The sequence below is a fragment of the Centrocercus urophasianus genome, unplaced genomic scaffold (genome assembly GCF_019232065.1).
Source record: "Centrocercus urophasianus isolate 14NV4802_14NV808 unplaced genomic scaffold, USGS_Curo_1.0 seq_16, whole genome shotgun sequence".
NCBI lineage: Eukaryota > Metazoa > Chordata > Aves > Galliformes > Phasianidae > Centrocercus > Centrocercus urophasianus.
Genome location: NW_024884711.1, coordinates 22,079,593 through 22,103,594, shown reverse-complemented (window position 1 = coordinate 22,103,594; position 24,002 = coordinate 22,079,593). Strand labels below are relative to the sequence as shown.

The 24,002-nt window shown below is 34.4% G+C and overlaps 1 protein-coding gene across 5 annotated transcripts in view; it reads right to left on the bottom strand.

Annotated features, from left to right (window-relative positions):
- Positions 1-449: 449 nt before the first annotated feature.
- The window catches only part of THSD7A (thrombospondin type 1 domain containing 7A), a 254,779-nt gene continuing 231,226 nt past the window's right edge, over positions 450-24,002 (bottom strand). For 4 of the 5 annotated variants that reach the window (XM_042817387.1, XM_042817389.1, XM_042817390.1 and 1 more), the window contains 9 exons: positions 17,076-17,193; positions 16,397-16,542; positions 15,681-15,855; positions 14,370-14,543; positions 13,326-13,421; positions 9,619-9,701; positions 9,075-9,285; positions 5,689-5,776; positions 450-4,115 (listed from right to left, as the gene is read on the bottom strand). In XM_042817387.1, coding sequence (XP_042673321.1) covers positions 4,031-4,115; positions 5,689-5,776; positions 9,075-9,285; positions 9,619-9,701; positions 13,326-13,421; positions 14,370-14,543; positions 15,681-15,855; positions 16,397-16,542; positions 17,076-17,193 — 1,176 coding nt within the window. In that variant the 3' untranslated portion in view covers positions 450-4,030. The remainder of the gene's footprint in view (positions 4,116-5,688; positions 5,777-9,074; positions 9,286-9,618; positions 9,702-13,325; positions 13,422-14,369; positions 14,544-15,680; positions 15,856-16,396; positions 16,543-17,075; positions 17,194-24,002) is intronic. The other variant, XM_042817391.1, reaches the window with a different exon arrangement.

Below are 24,002 nucleotides of genomic sequence, written 5' to 3'. Positions count from 1 at the left end.
TCAACAAGACTGCAAGAACAGGTTTTAACTGTATGTTAGAAAGTATTTTTCTTTATTTTTTAAGAGAATGATATTTAAAAATGTGTACTAATTTCTTACAAAAAAAAAAAAAAAAAAAAAAAGAGAGACTATTTAAAGGGTGTTCATATTTCAGGGACCTGTTTTTTATTGTGGCTCTATCGCAGAAGACTATACTTTATCAGTTAGAAAAAGACATGAAATGATTTTGTGTTTATATTTATTGTCAGCAATACATCAGTTATTTAAAAATAACCCAAATGAAAACGTAAGACTTGTTACATTTTCATGTCATCTGTATTAACTGAATAAAGCTTTGTGACAATATACACAAATTTGCAGTAGTTGAAGGTAAACATTTTGTGCTTTTTAAAAAAGAAATATACATAATTTAAAAAATAAAAATGCATTACACAATTTACAAATTAACAGTAACAAAACAAAAAAAAAAAAAAAAAAAAAAAAAGATAGGTAAACATTCCTCAGACACAGCTGCCTCCTTGTTCTACAAAATAAATATTCAAGTAAATTAAGTTAGGCAAAATAAACTCTTAACTTTGGGTGAGCACAATTTACATAAAGGTTAAAAGACAATTTCCATTTAATTCAAGGAATATTTTACAGTGTTTTATACACAGAGTTTTTAAATTGGTCTCTTCAGATTGTAAAATATTGGAAAACAAACTTTATTACATTTTGGCAGGAGAAAGGGAGTTTCAAAATGGATGCTTTATACTAAATATAAACAAGCTTGTGCAGTCGCAACAAAGATTCAAAAAGGAACTAGTCCAGGACTCAAAGCAGACACAGCAATCTAGAAACTACAGGTTTAAAAAGGAAAACACAAACCACCACATCAACAGGAAAATGTCTACTTTGCTATTTTCTGAACGGCTTATTTGATCACTTTACTTTCACAATCTAACAATATACAGTAGTGGCTGCTTTAGGCACTGGATTTGTAGAACCACTCTGATTTTTAAAGCAAATTGCTTTTCATTCTATACTGATAATTCACTTATTATTTCTGTTTCAATGCTAAAGGGCTTAGTCACCTTTGCAACATTTAGCTTAACATTTCAGTCCTCCTTATAGACTAATTTTTTTTTTTTTTCTTGATAAAGAAGGAAGCCATTTTGGCTTCATATTTCTGTGCACTTTGTAAAAAATAAAAATAAAAAATGCACTCTGGATTTTAAATGCAGCACTACTATGATGCAGATGTGCATCAGCAAAATTCACTGAAGCAAGAAAACATGTATTAACATGCTAAAATACTTGCATGGATTGCAAAGGTCAAACATACTTAAATAAACAATCTCCCTTTCTTCAATTGTAAATACTTTATGGTAAGAAACAGGAGATGGCATACCTTTAGCTTCATGTTATTAACTTCTTAGATTTAGGGAATACAAATCTTCAAGGTAAGAACGAGGCAACAGCTCCTGCTATGACCAGCCAGTATATTAAATAAAGATGACGCATTACCATTGAAAAAAGCCCTGTTCCCTCAATTGCCTATTGGTCCAATACAATTTGGTAACACAGAATCAGACTTTTTAAAGTATAAAAATCACGATCAAGCTTCATGTTTCCACATATTTACTGTTCTTCAAAACTTTGCAACTTTTTCATTTAATTTTTTTATGCTTAATAAGATAGGAAAATCAATTAGGTTTTTTTGCTTCTTACTCAAGAATTCTGACTTAATTACAGTTAATTACAACCAATTAAATACATTGAGATTTGGTGGTCTTCCTCCCTTCCTTCCTTCCTATGGATATTCACACAGAAATGCAAGACCGAAGCCCCTAGTTCTGCAATACATGTATGAATGAACTACTACTGAGGTAGGGGGCCATGGCACTTCACCAGCTGTGGATCAAGGTATAAAATGAGAAAATAAACATGTACAAAAAGATTGTTACTGTCGTTCCTCTCTGCTTACCATTCCCATTAAGGGGAATACATATGCAGTGGCAGTAAGATCTTTTTTTTTTTTTTTTTTTTTTTTTTTTTTTTTTAATGCAGTCATTCCACATTGGTAATTTAATATAGCTAAAAGTTGGATCATTTTTACTTGGATTGCACAAAATGCACATTGGTTCCAAGAACTGTTTTAAAATACCTATAAAGATAGGTATATTTAAGGACTGATGTCATCCTCTGATGTCACTGAGAGCTGTCATTGATTTCAGTGAATCTGGGCCAAAATTTGCAAAGCTGCAATTTTATTCAACATGCAAAAATGGGTGCTTCTTGAGTAAATAGTATGATGAATAGGCAGAAATGGTTTAGGTTATAAAAAAGACCTGAGAACCTAATACTGAGCTTTGTAGAACAATTATTTTTGACAGGTTGACTGATAACGTTTTGTAATTGTATTGCTTAGGAGTGGCACAATCAGTTATATGTTTGCTTCAGACTATACATAGAAGCCATTTTATGAGTATTACCCTTCTCAGGTCATGAATGTGTATAGATACAGTGGCAAGCCAACGAGCTTGATGTCAGAAGCGTAACACTGAAAAGCCATAAGTATGGAAGAGGTTAACAGTGAGCTTTCATACTGCCAGAATTCTTTAAAAAGTTATGACAATTAAAATGGCAGAACAATTATTGTTTACTTGCCAGTACACTCAAGAGTTTAAATGAATAATTAAAAGAGTCTATCCAACTATCCTAATTAGAAAAGATAAAAAGGGCTCTGAATATTGCAGTCAGCAACAGTGAAAATGCTCTCACTAGTAGAAGGAAAAAAAAGAAAAAAGCAAAACCTTTTTCTTTTAGCTAACAAACAATCAGAATACCTTTTTAGACAATATCACTCAAGATTAGAGGGCAAACGCTTTTCTTTCTCTTTTCTTTTTTTCTAACAAAGTTAACAAATATAAAAAATCTAGTCATAAACAGCCTTCAAAGTACAATTAGAAACCAGCAGGACAATCTATACTTGTATAGGTAGATGGGGCAAGAAACTAGACACTTGTATTACTGCCATGATATAGACCACAAATGGCCACTGTGACGAGGATCGGTGCGTACAGTACATGTTGTTAGCCGATTCCATCCAGTCTCAGTCCAAACCGAACGCTACTCTCTTCAGGATTCAAGACCTGTCTACTTGACACTCCTTGCACAAGATACATCATCATCTTTCTGAAAAGAGGTGGTTACTATGGCAATACTAGTTAAGTGCATATCATGCTGCACTAATATAGTGCAAAAAATTGCCTTACATGTAGCAAAAAGATGCAGGCAACAGTTTGAGTTAGAGAAAGTAGAAATGTATTGTAACATTTACAGTGGGTATTCTTTTTCCAGACAGCAGCCGCTAGAAAATATTGAATCTGAGAATGCCTCCTTTCTGGACGTGTATAGGAGGCCTTTATATTTTGGAGTGATAACAGGGCAGAATTTTGCAAGTGAGTCATTGCCCTCTGAAACGCAGGTTAACACAAGTTGTCATCAACTGCCAAACTGCTGAACTTGCTCATGGGTTAATCTCAGTTAAAAGTTAATGTAATAAGCACTAAATTGCTCTTTAACAAGTATATAATCTGATAGAGTAATACATATTCTTCAACTGAGTATATGCGCTCTGCTTGAAAAGAGTCATACAAACTCTTGGTACAAACTCTTCATGCGTACTGATTATGCTTGGTTAATGTTGCAGGGGCTTTCAACTGTTAATACAATATCAGTTACAGTATTCTGGAGACAGAAGTGGTGCTTATAGCTTGTAAGATTGAGGAAAGACCACAAATATCTCCCATTGTAGTGTCTATTAAATTGATTCTGCTAGATTTCTCAGTGTTGATGGTCTAAAGTAAAGCAGTAATGCCTTGAATATCCATAGGCATTATGAAATCCATCCATCTTTATCTACAGTGCAGTTACAAAAAAGAAAGTCAAAACAGTCAAATCCACTCCATATAAAATCCCTGTGGCTTTGGATACCTTCTGATTTCAATCCAATAATTAAGACTCCATTTGTCACCGTGAGTATATTTTACATATCTGCATCTCCATCATAAGCCAAGGTTAAAGGTTTCAGCCGGTTGTTCTGCCTTCTCTGGGGCTTCTTTGGCTTTTTGCTGAAACAATAAGATAATTTGTAAATAGAACAAGAAACTGATAACAGCAACGATGGATTTCATTCTTAAATGAAAGATGACTGTGTTGTAATAAGACAACACATTTGATCATTTGTAAAAGCTATACACTCAAAACCTTCATGTGGTTCATTAATTATCACTATCAACCCAAAGCAAAACCTAATTCAAAGTTCAGTTGTTCAGAAACAGGCTGTTACGGTACTGACATGACTTGATAAAATTTTTGGCACATAATCATACAAGATCAGTCATTTTTCAGAAAAGCCCATAAGCTACAGCGCAATATTTGATTGTCTATCAATGGAGCAACCCATCCAGTTCTTTTAAATTATGTGACTGAAATCTTCTCTTGACATATTGGGGATTTCCACCTTAATGTTCCATCTTGTGATTAGCTTTATCTCATACTTTCCGGAGTAACTAAAGTTAATTCCACATGTTAAAATCAAACCAGTCTTAAGTATCATGGATGTGGTTGCTAGCCATAAAAATTTTCTATCTATACTTGACATAAATTTTAATCCAGCAGTATTTCCAATCCATTTGCTATAGTTTTAAAAATGTTTAAGCCAAATAAAAATGTATGTTTGTGTATTTTATCTTTAACTAAAATATATGAGCCTTAGTTCTTGCCTTCTTTTAGAGTATATTATAAGCATTTATATAAATCAGCCCCTGCATTCTGTTGTCCAATAAACTTTTACTGGATATTTATAGGATATGTCAATCAGCCTGCCCAAACCAAAATCTTTGTTCCCAAAACAGTTGTTACAGGTGCTTTCAGTGGCCACAATCTAAAGAATTTGCAGTGAAGTTAAAAGATAATGGATTTTCTTTCTTTCAGAAAATATTTTCTTCCTTACCTACACGTAAGTGAGATTTTGGAGAAAGTTTACTTAAAAATAAATCCAGAAGCCACCCAAATGTTAACTTATGCAGTACAGCCAAGATCTTGATGACTAAGACCATACTTCCCTCATCTTCTACCTTCACAATCCTCTGGATCAGAAATTCCAAGCAGAATCCAATTAATTTCAGGGAGAACATTCTCAAAAATTACTTGCTTTTGCAAAAATCTTCTCTTTTTTCATGCAGTAATATTTTCAAATGTATCATTTATGAAAACACATGAGAAAACCTCCAGCCTTATTTTAGTTGTATATCTCTATATCCCACCAAATATCAAATCAGACTTGCCTGACAATTAAGTTTCCTTTTTGATACTTCTCTTTGCGTTTTGTGATATAGCTGCAATGAAATCACCATGGACAGAGTACAGTTATTCTCAACAGAGATAAGTGAAAATAAACTATCCACTAAGATATGCCATATTTGCAATAAGTTCTCCTGATCTCAAGACAGTCTATCAGTTTATCTATCATCGGGGCTACAAATGGAGCCCATGAACCTCAGCTTGGATGAAAGTACATAGAAATTTAAACATTACAGTTTATAGAAGAAGTATTTGCAGCTCCCAAAGCTGCAAATATAAATGTTTGCATTATTACAGTCTGCAAGGGACTGCTTGTTGGTAAATAATTAAAAAACTCACCAGGCTAGATAGATCATAGAAACAATAAAGATGAGTAAAACAAATGCACCAGCAGCTACACCATAAACCCAGGTCTTCAGCCTCCCATCTAAAAGGAACGAATGTTAGTCAGTAGTGTTTCAGTTAGTCTTGCTGAATTATTAGTTCTGATATGGTATAGAAATACTCTTATAATCCAAAATAAATGTATTCACAAGCAATTACAGCTTAATAAGAAAAAATACTGTTAAACAACTGAGTGATATCTCCTCTGTGCTCTTTTGTTCTGCTTTTCAGCTAAAGTCCAGTAGTCTGAATGATGCTGAGACACAGGACAAAAACAGCAAGGCAGCAAGTTAGAGCCCCAGGGTGCTCAGACCGTAGGCCCATTGCTAAGGGGAAACTCCATCAGCAGGATAGAAAGGCAGAATCACTTTCTAGTCTACCTCTGGGAATTCAGTCTACTATTTTCATTCTCATTGCTATTTAATTTTCCATTTTTAAATAAATTTAATATGTTTTACCTCATTAGAACTTTAGATACAGATACGTAACTTTAACTATTGCAAAAAGTAGTTAATACATTTTAATTTCATCTAATATCATATGCAAGTTTTGTTGTTAGAAAAACCACTTCTCACAGAATAAACAAACAAAAAAAAAAAAACAAAAAAAACCCAAAAAACAACAACAAAAAAAAACACCAAAAAAACCCAACAACTCATGCTCAGGGATAGAGCAATAGCCTGTTGCTAATAAGACCTGTACTTATGTCCAGCCTGTGCACTTCGTATTTTGGATGCGATATCCCTGCAGTCTGATGGATACATCCCACTCTCCTTTTTTGTCTCAATTCTGGATGCACTTGCTTATCCTAGCAAAACCAAGGAAGAGTGATGTGACTTTTGGGGGTTTTGCTCTGATCCCTAAATGAGTACGTTGCAACATAAGGTCAGTGAATTCTGTTGGATTTGCTATTTTTTTATGACTCAGTTTACACATTTCTAAACTGCTTGTTGAAAACATTCTTTTACAGGGGGCCTACTGCCTTGTCAAAAAAAATTCCATTGAAAAGCTGAATTATTTCATTCATGAGTGGCAAAATTGTTCTTCAATGAAGCCTTGCATATATTTTCAATATTATGGTAAGTAAACATATCTGATCTTTTTCTGACAAAATACGTATTGCTTTCTGATGCTTTTGTAGAGGCATAAGGCATAACCAATGCAGCCGATGTTTTTCCAACTTCTGATAAGAACAAAAAGCATGCTGAATTTATTCTAATTCAGAGTAACCATTGCTATTGGTATGCAGTTAATTTTACTCTTTCTGCAAGGTGTTATAGTCATGAACAACTCGAATAACGTTAATATAAAACATTTTTGCTTCACTAAATTAATGTGCATAATGACATTATAACTGATAGTAACCAATATAAGGGAAATAATTGGTCAGTTGTAGATAAATTGAACATATCCAAAGATATGATAGCAGGAATGAGAATAATTCAGATTTCGTTATTAATATACAGATAATTTTCTTCCTTTGGTTTATTTCCACTGATAAATGTAACAGGTTTGGGGTTGTTACGGGTTTGCTTGTTTTAAAATAATACTATCTCCTTGAAGAAAAGACAGGCATTATCTTGTGCATGGATTTATGTATTTTTTGTCAGAATGGGGAACTGTGTTAATGAGGTCATTTATATTATGAAAGCATGGACATCGCATCTCATACAGGCACTCTGAATTCCCTTGGACAGATTATTTCTTGTCTATGAGGTAATGGCATCTATTTGGCAAGATAAATCAGCAAAGACAGCTGTGAGGATAAAAACTTTCCTTTCTGGAACTGTAGTATAGTCTGTTGAAGATTGCTGAAGAATTACTTTACACCTAGGCTTGGAAACTGTATTGAAAGAAATGATTATAGCAGAGTAAATCAAACCTTTCTAGACGTTAGCTAATCATGGAATGAAAACAATCAATCATAAATCAAGTATTAATTCAATTGAGTGTCATTGTTTTTATCTAAACTGAACTGCCTTATTTAGTCAAACCAGGAATTACTGGAACATTCATGAGGTTTCATGAAATCTCTCAACTATTTCTTGTTCCAAAAAATATGTCTGAACTCACATGAGCATCCATGTTCTATAAAGTTCAATGCAACTACCTGGTACCTGCTTATCGTCAGCACTGTGACTGCTACAACACACCCTACGGCATTTTAATGTGGAATTAGAGTGAATTAAAAACAGCATATTTGTTAAAATGTTGTGGGTTTTTTTTTGTTTTGTTTTGTCTTGTTTTTTAAAGAGGACCAGGAAATCTTAATTTCTTTTTTAAAATTATTTTTATTGTGGATTAAAGAAATAACTAATTGGAGTAAAGACCATTCTCTTGGAAGTATCATGTATAGAATCAAAGTACAAATAACAGTCAATACTACTAGGATTAATTGGATCTAACTAAAGTATTTATAACCCAAATCTGATTTAATCTGTTTATTGTAAGTACTGCTGTTCTCAATTTGCATTGTTTTAGTTTTTATGCAAGTAAAGATACTGCTTTCAATCTTCAGATTTAAAACTTTCATGGAAACCTTAGAAATAAACACTACGACACAAGCGTGTAAAAATATTTAGCTCTATGTGATTGAAAGACAAGAAATTAGTTAATTGTTTTCTATATAATTGACATTTTTGACAAGAATAAAATCTCTTTCTTTGAAAGGATTTTGTCACTGAAACTTTTATTTGTATCAGTGATAGTATCAGAAAATCTGATTACATGATAGACTTTACGAAATATTTTTAATGGCATAACTCTGAGCATATTTCTTACAACTTGAGTGCTTGTTCTGCTCTAAAGAACATGGTCAAACATTTCCTAGTGATTCAAAGCGTGTTTATGCTAAATATTGTTAGCTCTTGCCTAACATGAAGTAGTTTAGATATGAAAGAAAAAGATGCCATATCTATACTGATTGTTTCTCCATGATTCATGCCATGGCTGTAAGCTTCAAGCAATACTTATCCTTTACAGATCTCTGTGCCACCTGTTCACACCTTTCTCAGTAGCATTATCAATTATGGTGGCATAATCTAACATCCTGGCTTGCACCTTTGCTATTAATGCCCTTCTGAAGTCACATTTTGAATAGCTTCTGTGAATTTTAACAAGTATCGTGAATTAAAAGAAGCCTTTTGGAATGCAAAATGTCATTAGGTATGCAGCAGAAAATGGCAGCAGTTTACTATTGTCCCTTTCTCTGCTTTCAGTCAGGTGTTTGTCCTCTTAAATGAGCACTTAAGGATTATTTTTTCCCTGTCATCACAAATATGTGAATGCCAGGCCCTGCAAGAAGTAGTTAGCATAATGAACTGCTCATTGCATGACTTCACCTGGACCAAAAGGCTGTAGAAACCAGGTCCTTCCTCGTCCTGACTGGTTAGTGGAGGGCTGGGTGGGGTTCACAGCTCGACTGGTTTTCACATCTCCCTTTTTGTCCTCCATGGTGGGAATCACCACCACTGGGATGAGAGTGCACTGTTCAAGTGTGCCATCAGAGGACATAACTTCAGTGTATCCATCTTCGCAACTGCATGTTCTAGTCTGTAGGGAACAAGTGTTTTACACTGTGTAGCAGGAAAACAAGTTTTCTGTGGGCTATAAAGCATAACAACAAGGATGACTAGAAGAGAAGATTGTTTTGAGGAGTGCTAGCTTGGAGAGTACCTCTTAATATACTTTTATGAAGTATCATAGCAAATGAACAGAGATTATTCAACACTTAACTGAGAGGTAGAGAATAGTCCAAGGTTAATTTTATCAAAACAATGATCAAAAACCTCTGAAAATACATTTATTGGCACAATCTTTGAAATGCAGAGATGTGTGGGAAAGCCCTCATGGGATTGTTTAGTGCTCTGATGCATTAGCACATACCTCACTGCAGTAAGCGTGGGGTTGGCTGCATGGTGGGTTACATGACCTGTCAGCATCTGGTTGGCGCATCACTAAGCAGCCTCCTGTAGGACAGAAAATCATATTTTGACATGGTAATACCTCTCCTCTGATGAAAATACTGGTGCCATTATTTCCTACAGTATGTCACAGATTGCCATTTTATTATTAAACTGAATTTAAGACTCTTACTCTTAATGCTAGGGGAGGGATAATTTGTCTCAAGTATTTTTTATTGCTACAATAAGGATATAGCATGTAGATTTCCACTCATTCACATTTTAGAGAACTAATATTTGGCAAGTGATCTTCTTTTCACTTTTTGTTCCTTTCCTTTGCACAAATAGTTGGTTTTTTTTATTTGCACAAATAAGTAAGTTTAAATATTTTGTTGTGCTTGAAGAAACAGATTTGGGTTTTCTAGGGCCCTCCTAGTAACGCATATTAAAACTGTGTCCACAAAGAAAATAAAGGCATATTTTTAATCTATCTCTTTGCTGCCAAACTTAAAACAAAGTATTCATTCACTTTATGTTTTCTGATATTCCTCATTAGTTAATTTTTCTCACGTTATAGTTTTGCCTCATATGAAACTATACTCCATTCTAGTCTAAGAAAACTTTTTCAGAAGTGAAGAACATACACTGAATGCTATGATAGAAAGTGGTTATCAGTGTTTCTTTCCTTTCTATATGCCCTAGTTCTCATTGCTACATCTTTATTTACAGCGCAGTTATTGTTATGGACCAACATACACAATCAGGCTTTCACTATCATTTCAGCCAGGTTGACTTCAAAATATACTTAGAATCACTTTGAATGTATTGAGTTTCCCTCTGTCTTTCAAAAAGACATACAGTACATGCTTAAACATTCATACTGCAACAGGACAACTTATCTTGCATCTCCCAAATTAACTGTATTTTTATGCTGGTGTGACATGATGATGAAATCCCGATAGCTGACATTGGTCACAATCATAGCGGATGCAGTTAGATGTGGTTATATAGATCAAATTGTTAACAGGATGGCTGATGAGGAACAAAGTAAACCCTGCTGGTTGCCATCAGTTTTTCTCACCCTCAGAAAGGAAAATTGTGCATCCTAGCATATAAATCACATGCCTGTGAGAATCTATGTAATAAAGTATCAGTCATCCAAGATAGCTGAAGAAGAAAATAGAAGCTTCATCGCCGTAGGAAACAACACCTTCAAGTAAAAAACAACTATTCAGCACAATAATATTGTACAAGGAAATAAATAAACAAAGGCCTTAAAATAGGAGCAGGACTCACGAAAACAATATCTGAATTTAAGCGCACTATCTTAGATCCAGATGTGCAGTGAGAAGGCATTAAAGAAATACAGTCATCTAAGATATGGGTTGATTCTAGATCAAATTAAATAACTTCCATTCAAATCAATCATACATGTGTATCTACCACTTCCAGATTTTCAATACTACAGATTATACAAACCATGTTCAAAAAAACTTTGAATGTGAATTCACAGTCTGCTTCATAATTGTATACTTCCTGAAGAGAAGTTCATTCAAGAACATTACATTTAAGTACTTTCTTTGAAATGATATATCAAAAACAGTTTTGTACTGCATAGGAACAGTTGATCACAGTCCCTGGAATTTTCCATTTGTCTTCATTTCAAATCAGAAAAGTACAACCTAAAACCACATACAGAACAACCTCTTAAAAGAGATACAATGTAGAACCTAGGTTGGTTTGCCATGGAGGTCCTATCAGCATTTAGAAAGGTGCATGGATTCATTTTCTCCTCTCTCTGGTAGGCTTTTGCTCCTGTTATTAAGACAATAATCACTTAAGATGTTCAAAGTGGAGAACTTCCCATCTTTCTCTTGTCTGCTTGTCTTGGAATGTTTTTCCTTAAATTGGATTATCAAGGCAGGCATTATATTATGCTAATGTCCTACCACTGCAAGAGACAAGTATGTGAGCTAGCACTTCTTCAATTAACTTTCAGTTTATTTTATTACTCAGTCTTATAGATTCCCACTCTTTTCATGCAACATTGCAGTTCTCCTTTGAGGTGAGTGTATTCTCAAATATTTCATAAATATGGCTAGGGAAATTTAATTAAATTAATAAGGTAAGTCTTTAGAGGCTAACTTACCCCCATAACCATCCATTCTCATCTCAATTTTGGTCTCTTAACATCTGTCTTTCTGATAGATTGTTATCTGCCTTGCCATTTCCATCTTTTCTAGATTGAGTAATGCTAATGCATATTTCTCTGGCATTCTAAATAGACTAGATCTAGATCTATCACTTTTCCTTATTAAATAGGTGATTTCCATAGTCTTGTTTCTCTGTTACAATATTCTTTAGGTAATTAATACTAATTTATTATTATAGTTGTTGTTATTATTTCCTAGTTTTCATGCATGCCCATGTTTTATGAATGCCAAATTATCATTTAATTTAAAGCAGTTTTGAAGAATAAACAAAGCTTAGAATCAGAAAATAAATACTTGGCCCCGTTAAGTTATGCAAAACTCACAGAACTTTAATTTCAGAAGAATCAGCTCCACTTACATTTATTTATGCTTATACAAGAAAGCATCATGAAAAATCTGCCAGCATAACAAAGTTTTGAAATTTATCACATGGCTGTATTCAGAATGAACTATTATTCATAAGTGAATTACCATGATTTACAAATATACTTTGCTTTTAATATCTTAGAGCCTTAATTTCCAAAGTGAGAAATTTAAAATTCTCTAGGACATTTAATGGATAATTTCATATGGTTATATCAATAAAAATTGTGGCTTAAAGATGCCCTGTTGCATCTGATGTGAAGGTGATGTATTTTAGTAATTTTACATTGCAAAATGACACTTAGAAAAGAGACTTTGTACTACCAAAAGTTATTTCAACACCTTGTAAAAATGATACAAAGAATTTATTCCTAGTAACAAATCAGACAATCATGATGTATTCTACCATGAATCAGAACCTTTGACCTGACAGGAGCTGGAATTGAGGGTGCGTTTATAACCACCATACTTGATATTAAAATATTTTTAAAAACAAATGCATTGCATAATTCCTAATTCTGATAAATAAACTCATGCAAATAAAATATGTATGTAGATTTTCTGGAATTTAGGCACCTCAGTCATTCATTTAAGATATTTTGCAGCTTAGTTTATGTCAAAAGAAACTCCATCCAAGCACTGTCTACTAAACTATACTGCTATAAATTTATGTCATTGATGTAAAGTAACAAATTTATACTAACATATTTATTAAAATTTGTTATAATTTTCAGAATGTATATATGTCTGTTATTGTCAATCACTGCATCTGTTTCTGCCTCTGTATCTGCATTGTACTTTAATACATAAAAGTTTACTTTGCTGCAGGGCTAGAAATGTGAAATTTAGAAATATATAGATGCTTGTAGAAATATAAAATGTGCAAATCAAATATAGAAGATAATACTTGTTTTTACTTTTACTGTTACATGCTATATAATTCTGTAACAGAGCTGACGTTTTTAGTCTGCAAAAACATGATGACTCAACACAACAGCATAGATCAGGAACAAGCATTTTTATCAGATTATTTTTAAAAATTAATCCCATTTTTGGGAAAAAAATGTATTATCCACTTATTTTCCAGGCTTTTGTGTATATGTAAAACAATTACCTGTGACATTTAAGCCATCTGACCTTTGGCACCACACAGTTCGAGAAGATCCCTTCCAGGGGCTAGCCATCCACTTGTATTCATAGCAGTGGCCATCTATACAGAAGACATTCATTTTTTAAGAGATTAAATGAAAAGACTTCAGCCTACCACTAGCTGCAAGTAGACAGCATACATTAAGTTTAATGGGTTTTATGGTGTCTTTCTTTCACCCAGCAACTCAGAAAGGCGTACTGTACACACAGAAGTCTGCACTTACTGGATGCATACAGAATAGAACAGATGTCTTCTGGACTGAACAATAATGTTCAAACACATTGCATGTGGAGTAAGACCAATATAGTTATCGAGCAAAACAGACATTTTCAACAACCTCATAATGGATGAGGCCAATCAGTTGTGAAAAGTCATTTAGGAGTCAGCTTTCTTTCTTGGTAAAGCTATGCTTTAGTTACTATTCCAGTGTATGGTAAAGTAGGCTTGGCTGTATCTGACTTCACATCTCTACTCCACTGTACACATCTCATATAATCTGGGATAAAATATGAAGTCTTTCTGTACCTTAGTTGCCCAATAAAAAAATTTTTTTTATTCATCTGTCTGGTGTCTAAATGAACAAGAAATGTCTTTTCTTAGGTATTTTGCTTAGTACTAGCAGTAGGACAAACTTTTTAGTCATTGTCATGTGATAAGAGCAGACAGGATTCTAAATTTTGTTATGCATCATAATATCCTTTTTTTTTTAATTAAGAAATTATCAAGCAGATAAGGCAACTATTTTTTTTTCCCCAAATCTTGAAAAGGTATTTCATTATTAAAAAGGGATTTTAAAAATGTGTTTGAAGTGGAAACATACAATAGTTAAATTTTCCAAGTTTTTCTGGTACATAGTTGATATATGGAAAATAAAAAGTTAAGTGCATTTCTATGTCCACTAAATCCATAATTTCCTAATTTTGGTAGCCTCAGCAGAAAGAAAAGAAACATACTGTAGTTCTGTATTTTGTTTATTACAGGAAGAGTGATGTGTATTTTGGTACTTACCACTGCATGGTCTTGTTTCCAAAGCTTGTTCTGGACAAAGATGTTGATTCTCTAAATCCTGAATGATTACTGCCCGAGATCGGACTTGTATGCCTCCAAAGCCAAGATCCTCACCATTAACACAGGTTAGCTGACAAAGGCTCCATTCTGACCACTCTTTCAAATAGCAGTCCCCTGAATTTTTATTAGAAGATAAAAGATCATTGACGTATGTGACGAGCTCATGACAGTGAGTAGGACTTAGAAAAACTTAGAAATTCTGAGTTATTCTAAGCATCTGTGAGGCTGAAAATAATAACGATGATAGTCTATTTGTTGGAAAGCAGAATAGGTTTCTGTAGCATTCCCATAAGGTCAGACTCATTTTCAATTTCTGATGACACTCCACACAATGCTTGGATTTAACGAATATTAGGGAATTGTACACTGTGTACCTTAGGCTAATTTTATACATCTTATTCATTACTTCTGTTTGACACTACAAAGAGAAAGCATTGTGGAGTTTTAAAAAGATTGTCACATATCCTCATGCAGAAGCACTTTAAACAGGCAGTAAAAACTACTACTGATACATTCTTTATAAGAATAGGAAATGAGAAAGTGATTAAAATGTCTATTCCAGTTATTCCAGGGTAGTATAACAGAGATTTGCAAAACGTAATTTTATGGAGTAAAAAGGAAAAAAATAGAATTCTACTAGTTAGATAAATTAGTGAGACTGGCTAAAGAAAATTTAAGGAAGATCTTCAAAATAACATAAACAGACCATTTTATAAAAGATGCAGTATCAAATGGACTATACACAGACTCATTAATAAACCTCTTACTTCTCATTATGTCAGTGAAAGAGCTATTAAAAATTAAAGCTACCTTCTACTGTACTGATGAAAGATGTAATCAGCACTGTGCTGACCAGATGCCTGATTAATGAAGGTATTTTATTTGCCAACATTAGGAGAGCATGTGAAGAAATGAATAATTGAAGAACTGATGTATACACAATAGGAAAGCAAGCAGTGATTTTTGGAAACATTAGCTGGAACTTATCATTAACACATCCCCATAGGGCAGTTATTCTTACTGGCTAAATGTGAGACTGCTGAAGAACAGGTTCATGCTCAGCAAAATTTAAAATCTAATAGTAAGCAGTAGTGAATCCACCACCAGAGTAACTCGGCCATTTGCCCTATCAGTAAAGTATGTGAAAAACATTTTATTGTCTGTGGCTAATCCTAGATACTGATAACTGTAAGCTGAAGGAGTAAACCAAACGATCTTGAAATATAATGTTTATTTGAATAGCTTTCTTACCTGGACAAGGAACAGTGCATGTTTCCTCAAGGACCATCTTTTTATTACCATCTATAATAGGCTCTATTTCTCCACAGAATTCCTCATCTACTATTTTGCCTACATCTTCAGTGGATCCATCAAAAACCACACAGGAAATATTCCGCACTCGTGTGCCCTCTCCACACTGAGCAACCTGGGGAAGGAGGATATGGATGCTGTACCAGTATCAAAAGACTGAATTTGAGCTACATATCATTGCATCTCCTATTATTTTTTTGCCAAAATACATATTCATTTGAGTAGGGAAAATAAAAATACATTGTTTTTTTTACATTTGAAACAAACAAAAAATATGCTGTCACCGTTGTTTCTTAATGTATGGATCTAGCTTGTGCTTTAAATTGCAATCATAGCAGTATCTTAAGAGAAGATCTTTTCTAGGATAAGAGTTTTTTTTCAACAAGGATGCTCATCTGTTACCACATATACTCTTTTACAATTTAAGGATTTCAGTTATTAGCAAAGATGTCATTGAAATACCAAACTTTACCTTTCTACTTTGAATGTCTGTAGGACTTTGTTATACTCGTTGACAAATATGAACTAAAAATAAATCTTCACATTTTTATATTAAAAATGTGGAAGTAAACTGATTACAATGCTTTGAAACAGATATTCGGGCATATTTCAAACATGCCTAGCTCCATAATTTCAATGTCCACTGTGGGTCTTACCTCTACTTTGCATGCAGACCACTGACCATACTGCCATCGATAACAAGGCTTTACTGGACAGGGTTTGAATTGCTCCATCTGAGAAGGACAAGGCCTCCCATCGCCCTGAAACGATTGATTTATGGTCCTTCTTCTGATCATTTTTCCTGCAAATGAGAAACAGCAATATAGGTAATAGCAAAGTAGCTAGGCTGATTTAATCTTGAAGATGGTTCTATGTTGGTGAAAAGCATAGTGTTTGAATAATGTAATTTTTTCATATTTGACAAATTGGACAGTAAAGCAAATCTGTTGGCTCTTGCCTGTTATATGGATTTTCTTATTTTATATTTTCTGAGTCAGACACTGTGTGTTCAGTACAGCATGAAGTACTGCATGAAGGAGGATGTCTGATCAGGATTTCAGATTACTCCTGTAATAGCAAAAAAAAATTAGTAAATACCCAGTTCAGAAGCTTGGGGAAGAATACTCTCTCTGAAGATGATAAAATGCTTATGGCAGTTCTGTGGAGATACTGACTATTCATCTGGAGTTTGCTGCTGTTTTTCCTGAGTTAATACAGAATTATGTGTAGGGAAGGGAAAAGGAAAATGAAAGGGCGAGGGGAAGATGAAAGGAAACAGGGAGGGGAAGGGAAAGAAAACTCAGTCTTTAAAATATTCCAAGCTTATATGCAGACCTGTAAGGCCACATGCTTGAGAGCAGTCAGACCAAGACGACCAGTCAGAAAGCTGACAATTCACGGGACATTCCACCACACAGGATATATTCATTTGCCACGTCTTTTCCAAACCAAGCTAGAAGAAAATATCCAATAATTAGCATGTAATGTTCAGTCTGTGCCAGCAGTGCTCAGTATGCATTTGGACAGAGTGAATTTGAAACAAGTAAGCTTTAAGTAAACATGAAATAATTCCTAAATAATAAGTAAAACAATTAAGCTATTTTAAATCTCATTTCACAGAATCATAGAATAACCTAGGTTAGAAACTATCTTTAAATTCTTCAAGTCCAGCCACAAAACTGATGGAATGGGTCCCATCACTAAACTACATCCCTGCCTCTTTAACACCTGCAAGGATGAGGATTCCAGCACTTCTCTGGGCAGCCTGTTCCAGTGCCTGATCATACTCATCAGTACCTAACCTAAACGCCTTTAAGACAGCTTCCTAACACAATATTCCTCATCACCTGAGAAAAAGGGCTGATGCTTTCTTCCTGTAACATTCTTTCAGGTAATTGTAAAGAGCAATGAGGTCTCTCTTCATCCTTCCCCAGACTAAAAACTGAAGATCCCTCAGTTACTCCTCACACGTCCTGTTTTCTGTTCCTTTCAGCAACTTCACTGCTCTTCTCTGCACGCACTCAACCAAGTCAGCATGCTCTTTGTAGTGAAGGGACCAAAACTAAACATGATATTCAAGGAGTGGTCTCAGCAGTGCTGTGTATGTGGGGACAATCCCTTATTCCTACTGGCCACACTACTTCTGATCATCATAGAATCATTTGACTTGGAAGGGATCTTTAAAGGTCTTATAGTCCAACACCCCTGCAATGAACAGAGACAGCTACAGCTAGATTAAACTCTGAATGTCTTCAAGGATGGTGCTTCCACCACCTCTCTGGGTAGCCTGTTCCAGTGCTTCACTAATCTCATCATAAAAATCTTTCTCCTTATATCCAATCTAAATCTCCCCTCTTTTAGTTTGAAACCATTTCCCCTTGTCCTATCACAACAGACCCTGCTAAAGATTTTCTTATCTTCTTTCTTACAGCCACCCTGTAGATACTGAAAGATCGCTATCAAATCTCCCCAGAGCCACAACTCTCTCAGCTTGTCCTCACAGAGGAAGTGTTTCATTCCTTGGATCATTTCTGTGGCTCTCTTCTGAACTCACTCTAAGAGGTCTGTGTCTCTCCGGTACTGCGGACTCCACATCTGGATGCAGTACTCCAGGTGAGGTCTCACCAGTGCAGAGTAGAGAGGCAGGATCACCTCCCTTGAATGCAGGCCAGGATGTCATGTGCCCTTTTGGTCACTTGAGCATGCAACAAAGCATGGCAACACAGTCCTAATGGCATATACTGACTTTCAAATATATTCTCAAATCTTATTTTAAATAAATATTTTCTAAATAATAACTTGTAAAATGAGGGCTTCAGCTTGTATTTTTACTTTATACTGTGGTGGTAAAATCATTAATATTTAGAATAATAAAATCATAGAATATTCAAAGTTGTAAGGGACCTACAAGAAACTCTAATTGAGTTCATCTGTTGGGTCTTTATGATTTGAGAGATTTGGCTAAGAAGTTTATCCTAACTAAAAGAACACTATTCTCAACTAAAACCTAGCAATCTGATTGTTTCTACCTTCTGCTTCTAAGCTAACACTGGGTGTGCCATTACTACAGACTCCACCGAGAGCCATTTCTCCATATTGTCACATTTTTCTATTTGATTCCTTCTCAGAACTAGCAGTGAACAAGCTATTTAAGCAGTTCATCTCTCCCAATTTTTGTTAATATATAATTGATTTTCTGCAGTCCTTCCCTTCCAAGAATAGATATCTGGCTTTTTTTAACATTTGAATGATTGTTTTTCTTCAACTCTTTCTTTCTCCTGAAATAGCACGTATGTTGAGTCTCTGCAAACACTTGGCAGAGAACGTTGGCATAGAGAATGAGATGCTGTCCAAATGTTCTCTAATTCTGATTACAGTTGATAAATCTTCTCTCTGGCCTGTCTTAAATTCTAAGTGCATTATGCAGTTGGAGGCCCTCTAGTCTTCAACTGTACGATAGGTAAGGGACAAAACAGTTTATGATTTGTCATTAAAGTATTTTGAAATAGGAGTGTATCTTAATATTTATCTTAATATATATAATATTATATTATATATATGTATATTATTATATTATATAAAATATATAATAATATATTAATAATAACTATCAGGCGTTAACAGCTTAATTCATTTCAAGGCTGGCCCCTGTCATAGAAAATGTTATTCTGAAATTAGTATTACTTAGCAACTGATGCTAGGAGCTGAGTTCAAAACTAAAAAAAGGAAGAGATTGAGCATAGATTTGACAGTGTAGAAGACTGCAGATGAAGCAAGTTTCTAAGAGCTCAATAGAAACTGAACAAATTAATGGCAGAATCTGGAGGTTTAAACACTCAGAAACTACATCTGGTAAGCACAGTCCAAGAGCTAAAAACAGGTGGAGGATGAGAGAATAGATGGAAACTTGTGTATGTTTCTCTGTCTTATTCTTTCCTTGACATCTGCTTACGCCTCTCATTTGTTTCTTTGTAGGCTTTTGCTGTTGTTTTTAACGTAGTTTGTAATCTTATTACACACAATAAAACCATCCATACTACTGCACGCAATAACAATGACATGACATTGACACTGTAAACAGACAGTGACAATGATTTGTTCTAAAAAAAAGTACATCAATATGTGTTTTTCTGAAAAAACAAAAAACGCCTTTCTGTACAAGAAGATTTCACCAGTACCTTTGATACAAAAACTGCAGACAGTGTAAGAGAATGAGGAAAGGCAATGTGGGAACAGACTCGCATGCTCTCCCAAATACAGGTTCTGTACTAAGTTCTAGGGGCTGAATTCAGTGAAACACTAAAAAGTGACGCAATCCCCACATGGAAGTGCCAGTCTGTGTTTAGAGACAGTGGTCTGCATGGGTCTGATTTTGTAAAGCCATTTCTATGTTCTTATGAAGTCCTGTGCTCCAGATATTCCCCAGTCAAGAAGGAAGAGATATTCTGGCTGATACTCATGAGAATACGTAACACAAGATGGAATACAACTGGTGGCATAAATATTATCATGACAATAAAAACTCCTGCAACATGCATAGCTTCAAAATGAGTTATAAAAGGTATGATATAAAATGCAAAGGAAAATCAATTCTGCTAATATGAAGAGATCTGCAGTTTCCCAGCATAAAAGATGGTCCTATTCACTGACCTTCATCAATGAACCCTGATCTTCATTAACACCTTTTAGAATTCCAGAAGGCTTCTGATATCTTTAAGTAGACAAATCCTGCCATGTGTTGTTTTTCTTTTAAAAAAGCCAACTAGGCTTTTCAAAACCTATTAATTTTAACAACTGCAAAGGTTAATGGCATGAAACTAGCAGTTAAGGCTTTAAAAAGGAAATAAACTCACAATTTTCTACTTAAATGCAAGCATAAAGCAATAATTAGGCACAAAATTAGCATGCATTTCATAAATAAACTACCACAAGTACTGAAAATGTCTTACCCTGGAAGACTCACCAAGTCTTAAATTTGCATTTGTAGTACTATATATTGAGACAAACGAGATTTTAGACCTCTGTTCTGCATTATACATCAAAGAATGAGCTCACAGCTTTTTGCTGTTACACTATAACCTTGATTATCCAGCTATTGCACACATCAACATCTGAAACTTTGGGTCATCTGGAACTTCGATACTTACGAAACCATAAAATAGTCTTTGAAGTCTGCTTTTTGGGTCAAATCTTCTGACCAAAGGCTCAAAATCTACATAATTGATTTCTGGCAATTGAATGAACGTGAATGTTCTATTTTAGGACTGATCTTCTCAGCTGGACCTTGGCAGCTAGAGAAGCAAAAGTCCAAGACATTAAAGGTGAAGAGGAGAAAGTTGAAGGCCAGACTACTCCTAGGGATCTGCCAGCCACATGTGTTAGGCACTGACATGCTGCTGAAATGGATGTGAGGAACAATTTGTTTGCTCTAATTTGATATTAATCCCACATTCTTTTTTCATCCCTCTCCTTACTTTGATGAATCAGAGTTCATAATGCAGACCTTAGAAAATGTGACTGGAAAAAAATTGGAAATGTGATCTAAACAGGTTGCTGGACAAGCTATGGATGAGTTGTGGTTTCTGATGAGTGAACGGCAAGTACTTAAGTTACACCTAATAGTAGCACAGAGTCCTTTATTTTTGGCTTTATATGACAGGGGAGGCAGATTGTCAGACCAACATGTACCATAAATCCTGTGATAATCAAAAATTTGTTTATGTTTCATGTGACAGATTAACCTCTGTAGGAGGTTAATCATGTAATCTGTTAGACAGACTATTTGCAAAAAAAAAAAAAATCAAAACATTTTGCATTTGCTATCTGATTCAGACAAAATTGCTGGTTTCTAGTCTTTTCTGATGTTTAATTGCAGGTAAATGAATAAAACTAAGTCCCTAAATCTGAGAATGAACAGAGCCAACTTGCTTTAGGTGATTTGATTTTCAAATATGAAAATACAATTTGAGTACTTGTGACATGCTAATTTTTTAGAGACCAAGTAATCTATTATTACTGTGAGAGTTTGAAGGGAACTATGATAATATAACTAGGACTTGGAAATAAGCTCTACCAATTAGTTTAGCCTGACAGTAATCAGGATGATTGGCCAGCTTCTTATCAGATTGACTAAAAGAAACACAGGATCACATGAAATGTGTTATGAAAGCAATAGCCAAAAAAATGGAAACTTGGAAGAAAATTCAGTCTTTGATGACACTGATGCTCATAAATGAAAAGGGTGATAGTTAAAAGACAACATGAAGGGATTTTTTAATACAAGGCTTTTATTAGTTTTATGAACCATGTATTATCAAGGAAATAAGACCTTCATTTTTTAAGGGATCAGAATAGGTTTAGCTAGTCTGATCTCCCTTCCTTGCATATAATAATAAGAATCATAATTCTGTAAATTGATCTGCACATAAATTAGATAGAACTTTCGCTTTATTCATACAGTCAATATAAAATTTTATGATAGCCCAGGGGAAATTCCATTAGCTAAATCATTACAGAATTACTTAGTGTTCTACCATCAACCTCTCTAACCACATACGGCTTATTTTGAACTTGACACAATATTTCTGTACTGCTTTTATAATGCAAAAATACAGATTCCTCTCTCCCCCACAAAAAGAAAAAAAAAAGAAAAAGAAAAAAGGAAAAAAAAAGCAAACAACCACAAAACAAAACAAAAACTAAAGGACCATTTGTGATTAGATTAGTGAAAAGTGTATAGTACCTTTATACATGTTTTGATAACTTCTTCAACACTCTCCTCTTCTGACCCAGAAGGTCACAAGAGTTCACTTTCACATCCTTAGACTGAAGGATCCAGTAAAACTGAAACAGCCTGGCCTTCTTGCTTATCAGGTTAACTGGTTTTACTCCTCACACTTATTGGATCAGTCTTTGACCTTGCTGTACCACTGCTTACACATCCAGAATTGAACACACAGTCTTAACAGTGTGACTGAGGAGTGGATCAGATCTTTTACACAAGGATGTACCTCTACATGGTACAGCAGATCAAAAAGGTAAATAAAACTGTGTCACAGTAGCTGTTGTAAAGCAAGAACTCCAATTCCTTGATGCCAATTCACCAGTCATTTAGGGCAAGTAGTTTTTGAGACCCCCGTATGTTATCTCTGTTGCTCTAGATAGTTCCTGAGTAATAAGCTCTCATTTCTTCTGGAGCAGGAGAGCTCCAGAGGTTTTCTGTAATGAGATTCCAGTGTAAAAAATAACTACTTATTTTAAAGGTTGTTTAAATTCTTCGGTTAACAATAGAAACAATTTAAGGGCTTCATGGTATAAGAAATATATTTATCCTAAATATCTAATGAAGTACATACTTTTTTTCTAATGGGATGGATATTTTATATCATGTTGTGGTTTGAATTAATCTATACTTCTGCCTCTTACAAAAAAACCCACAGGAGCAATACTTTTCTTTCAATGCCCTGAAACATTAAAATAATGCATTCCTATATTAATTTCATATAAACCTGCTGGTGGGTAACTAAACTCTGATGTTTTTCCTGAGGCATAAATTAACCAAATATTAGATTAGATTATAATCCCAAAATCTACATGTAAAGGAGGAACTTGGCACAAAAATAGGTACCAGTCTCAACTGAAAACTTCTCTCTATTGTTTTCTCATTTTACTTCAAATTACTACCTCTATGTGACTGAAAACACTTAGAATGATGGACAAATGCCAGAAAAAAATAGTCCTGTCAAATTTGAATTTAATTTGAACATTTGCAATATGGCTCTTTCAAAATTTTAGATTTCTTATCTGTTGAGTAAACCTCTATATATGCTCCTATTTCATTAATATTTCCTCCATACTGCTCATTTTTTCACACTAATCTGGGTACCTTTTGTGTTGCACAGCTGAGTACATGAAGTTAACAATCAACCCAGCTGCAGAATGGCACGTGAGAAATATTTTCCAACACATTGAGTAAATGATTGATAATGGCAGCTGTCCAAAGCTCCATGCAGACATTATATCAAATTAGAATGATGATTAGTGTACTGATTAAGATTTATTGCCTTTATTCTACTTTATTAATTATTGTTTCTAAGTCATTTCCTTCAGGACATAATAATTAGCATACCTTCATGGAGGCACTTAAAAGGAAATTGTATAAAAATCACTATTGATGGCATAGTTCATTTCAGAGGTACTTAACAATCCGTGAGTAGTGTTGTCAAACAGCTGGCAATGATGTGTTATATGCTGTAGACGGTA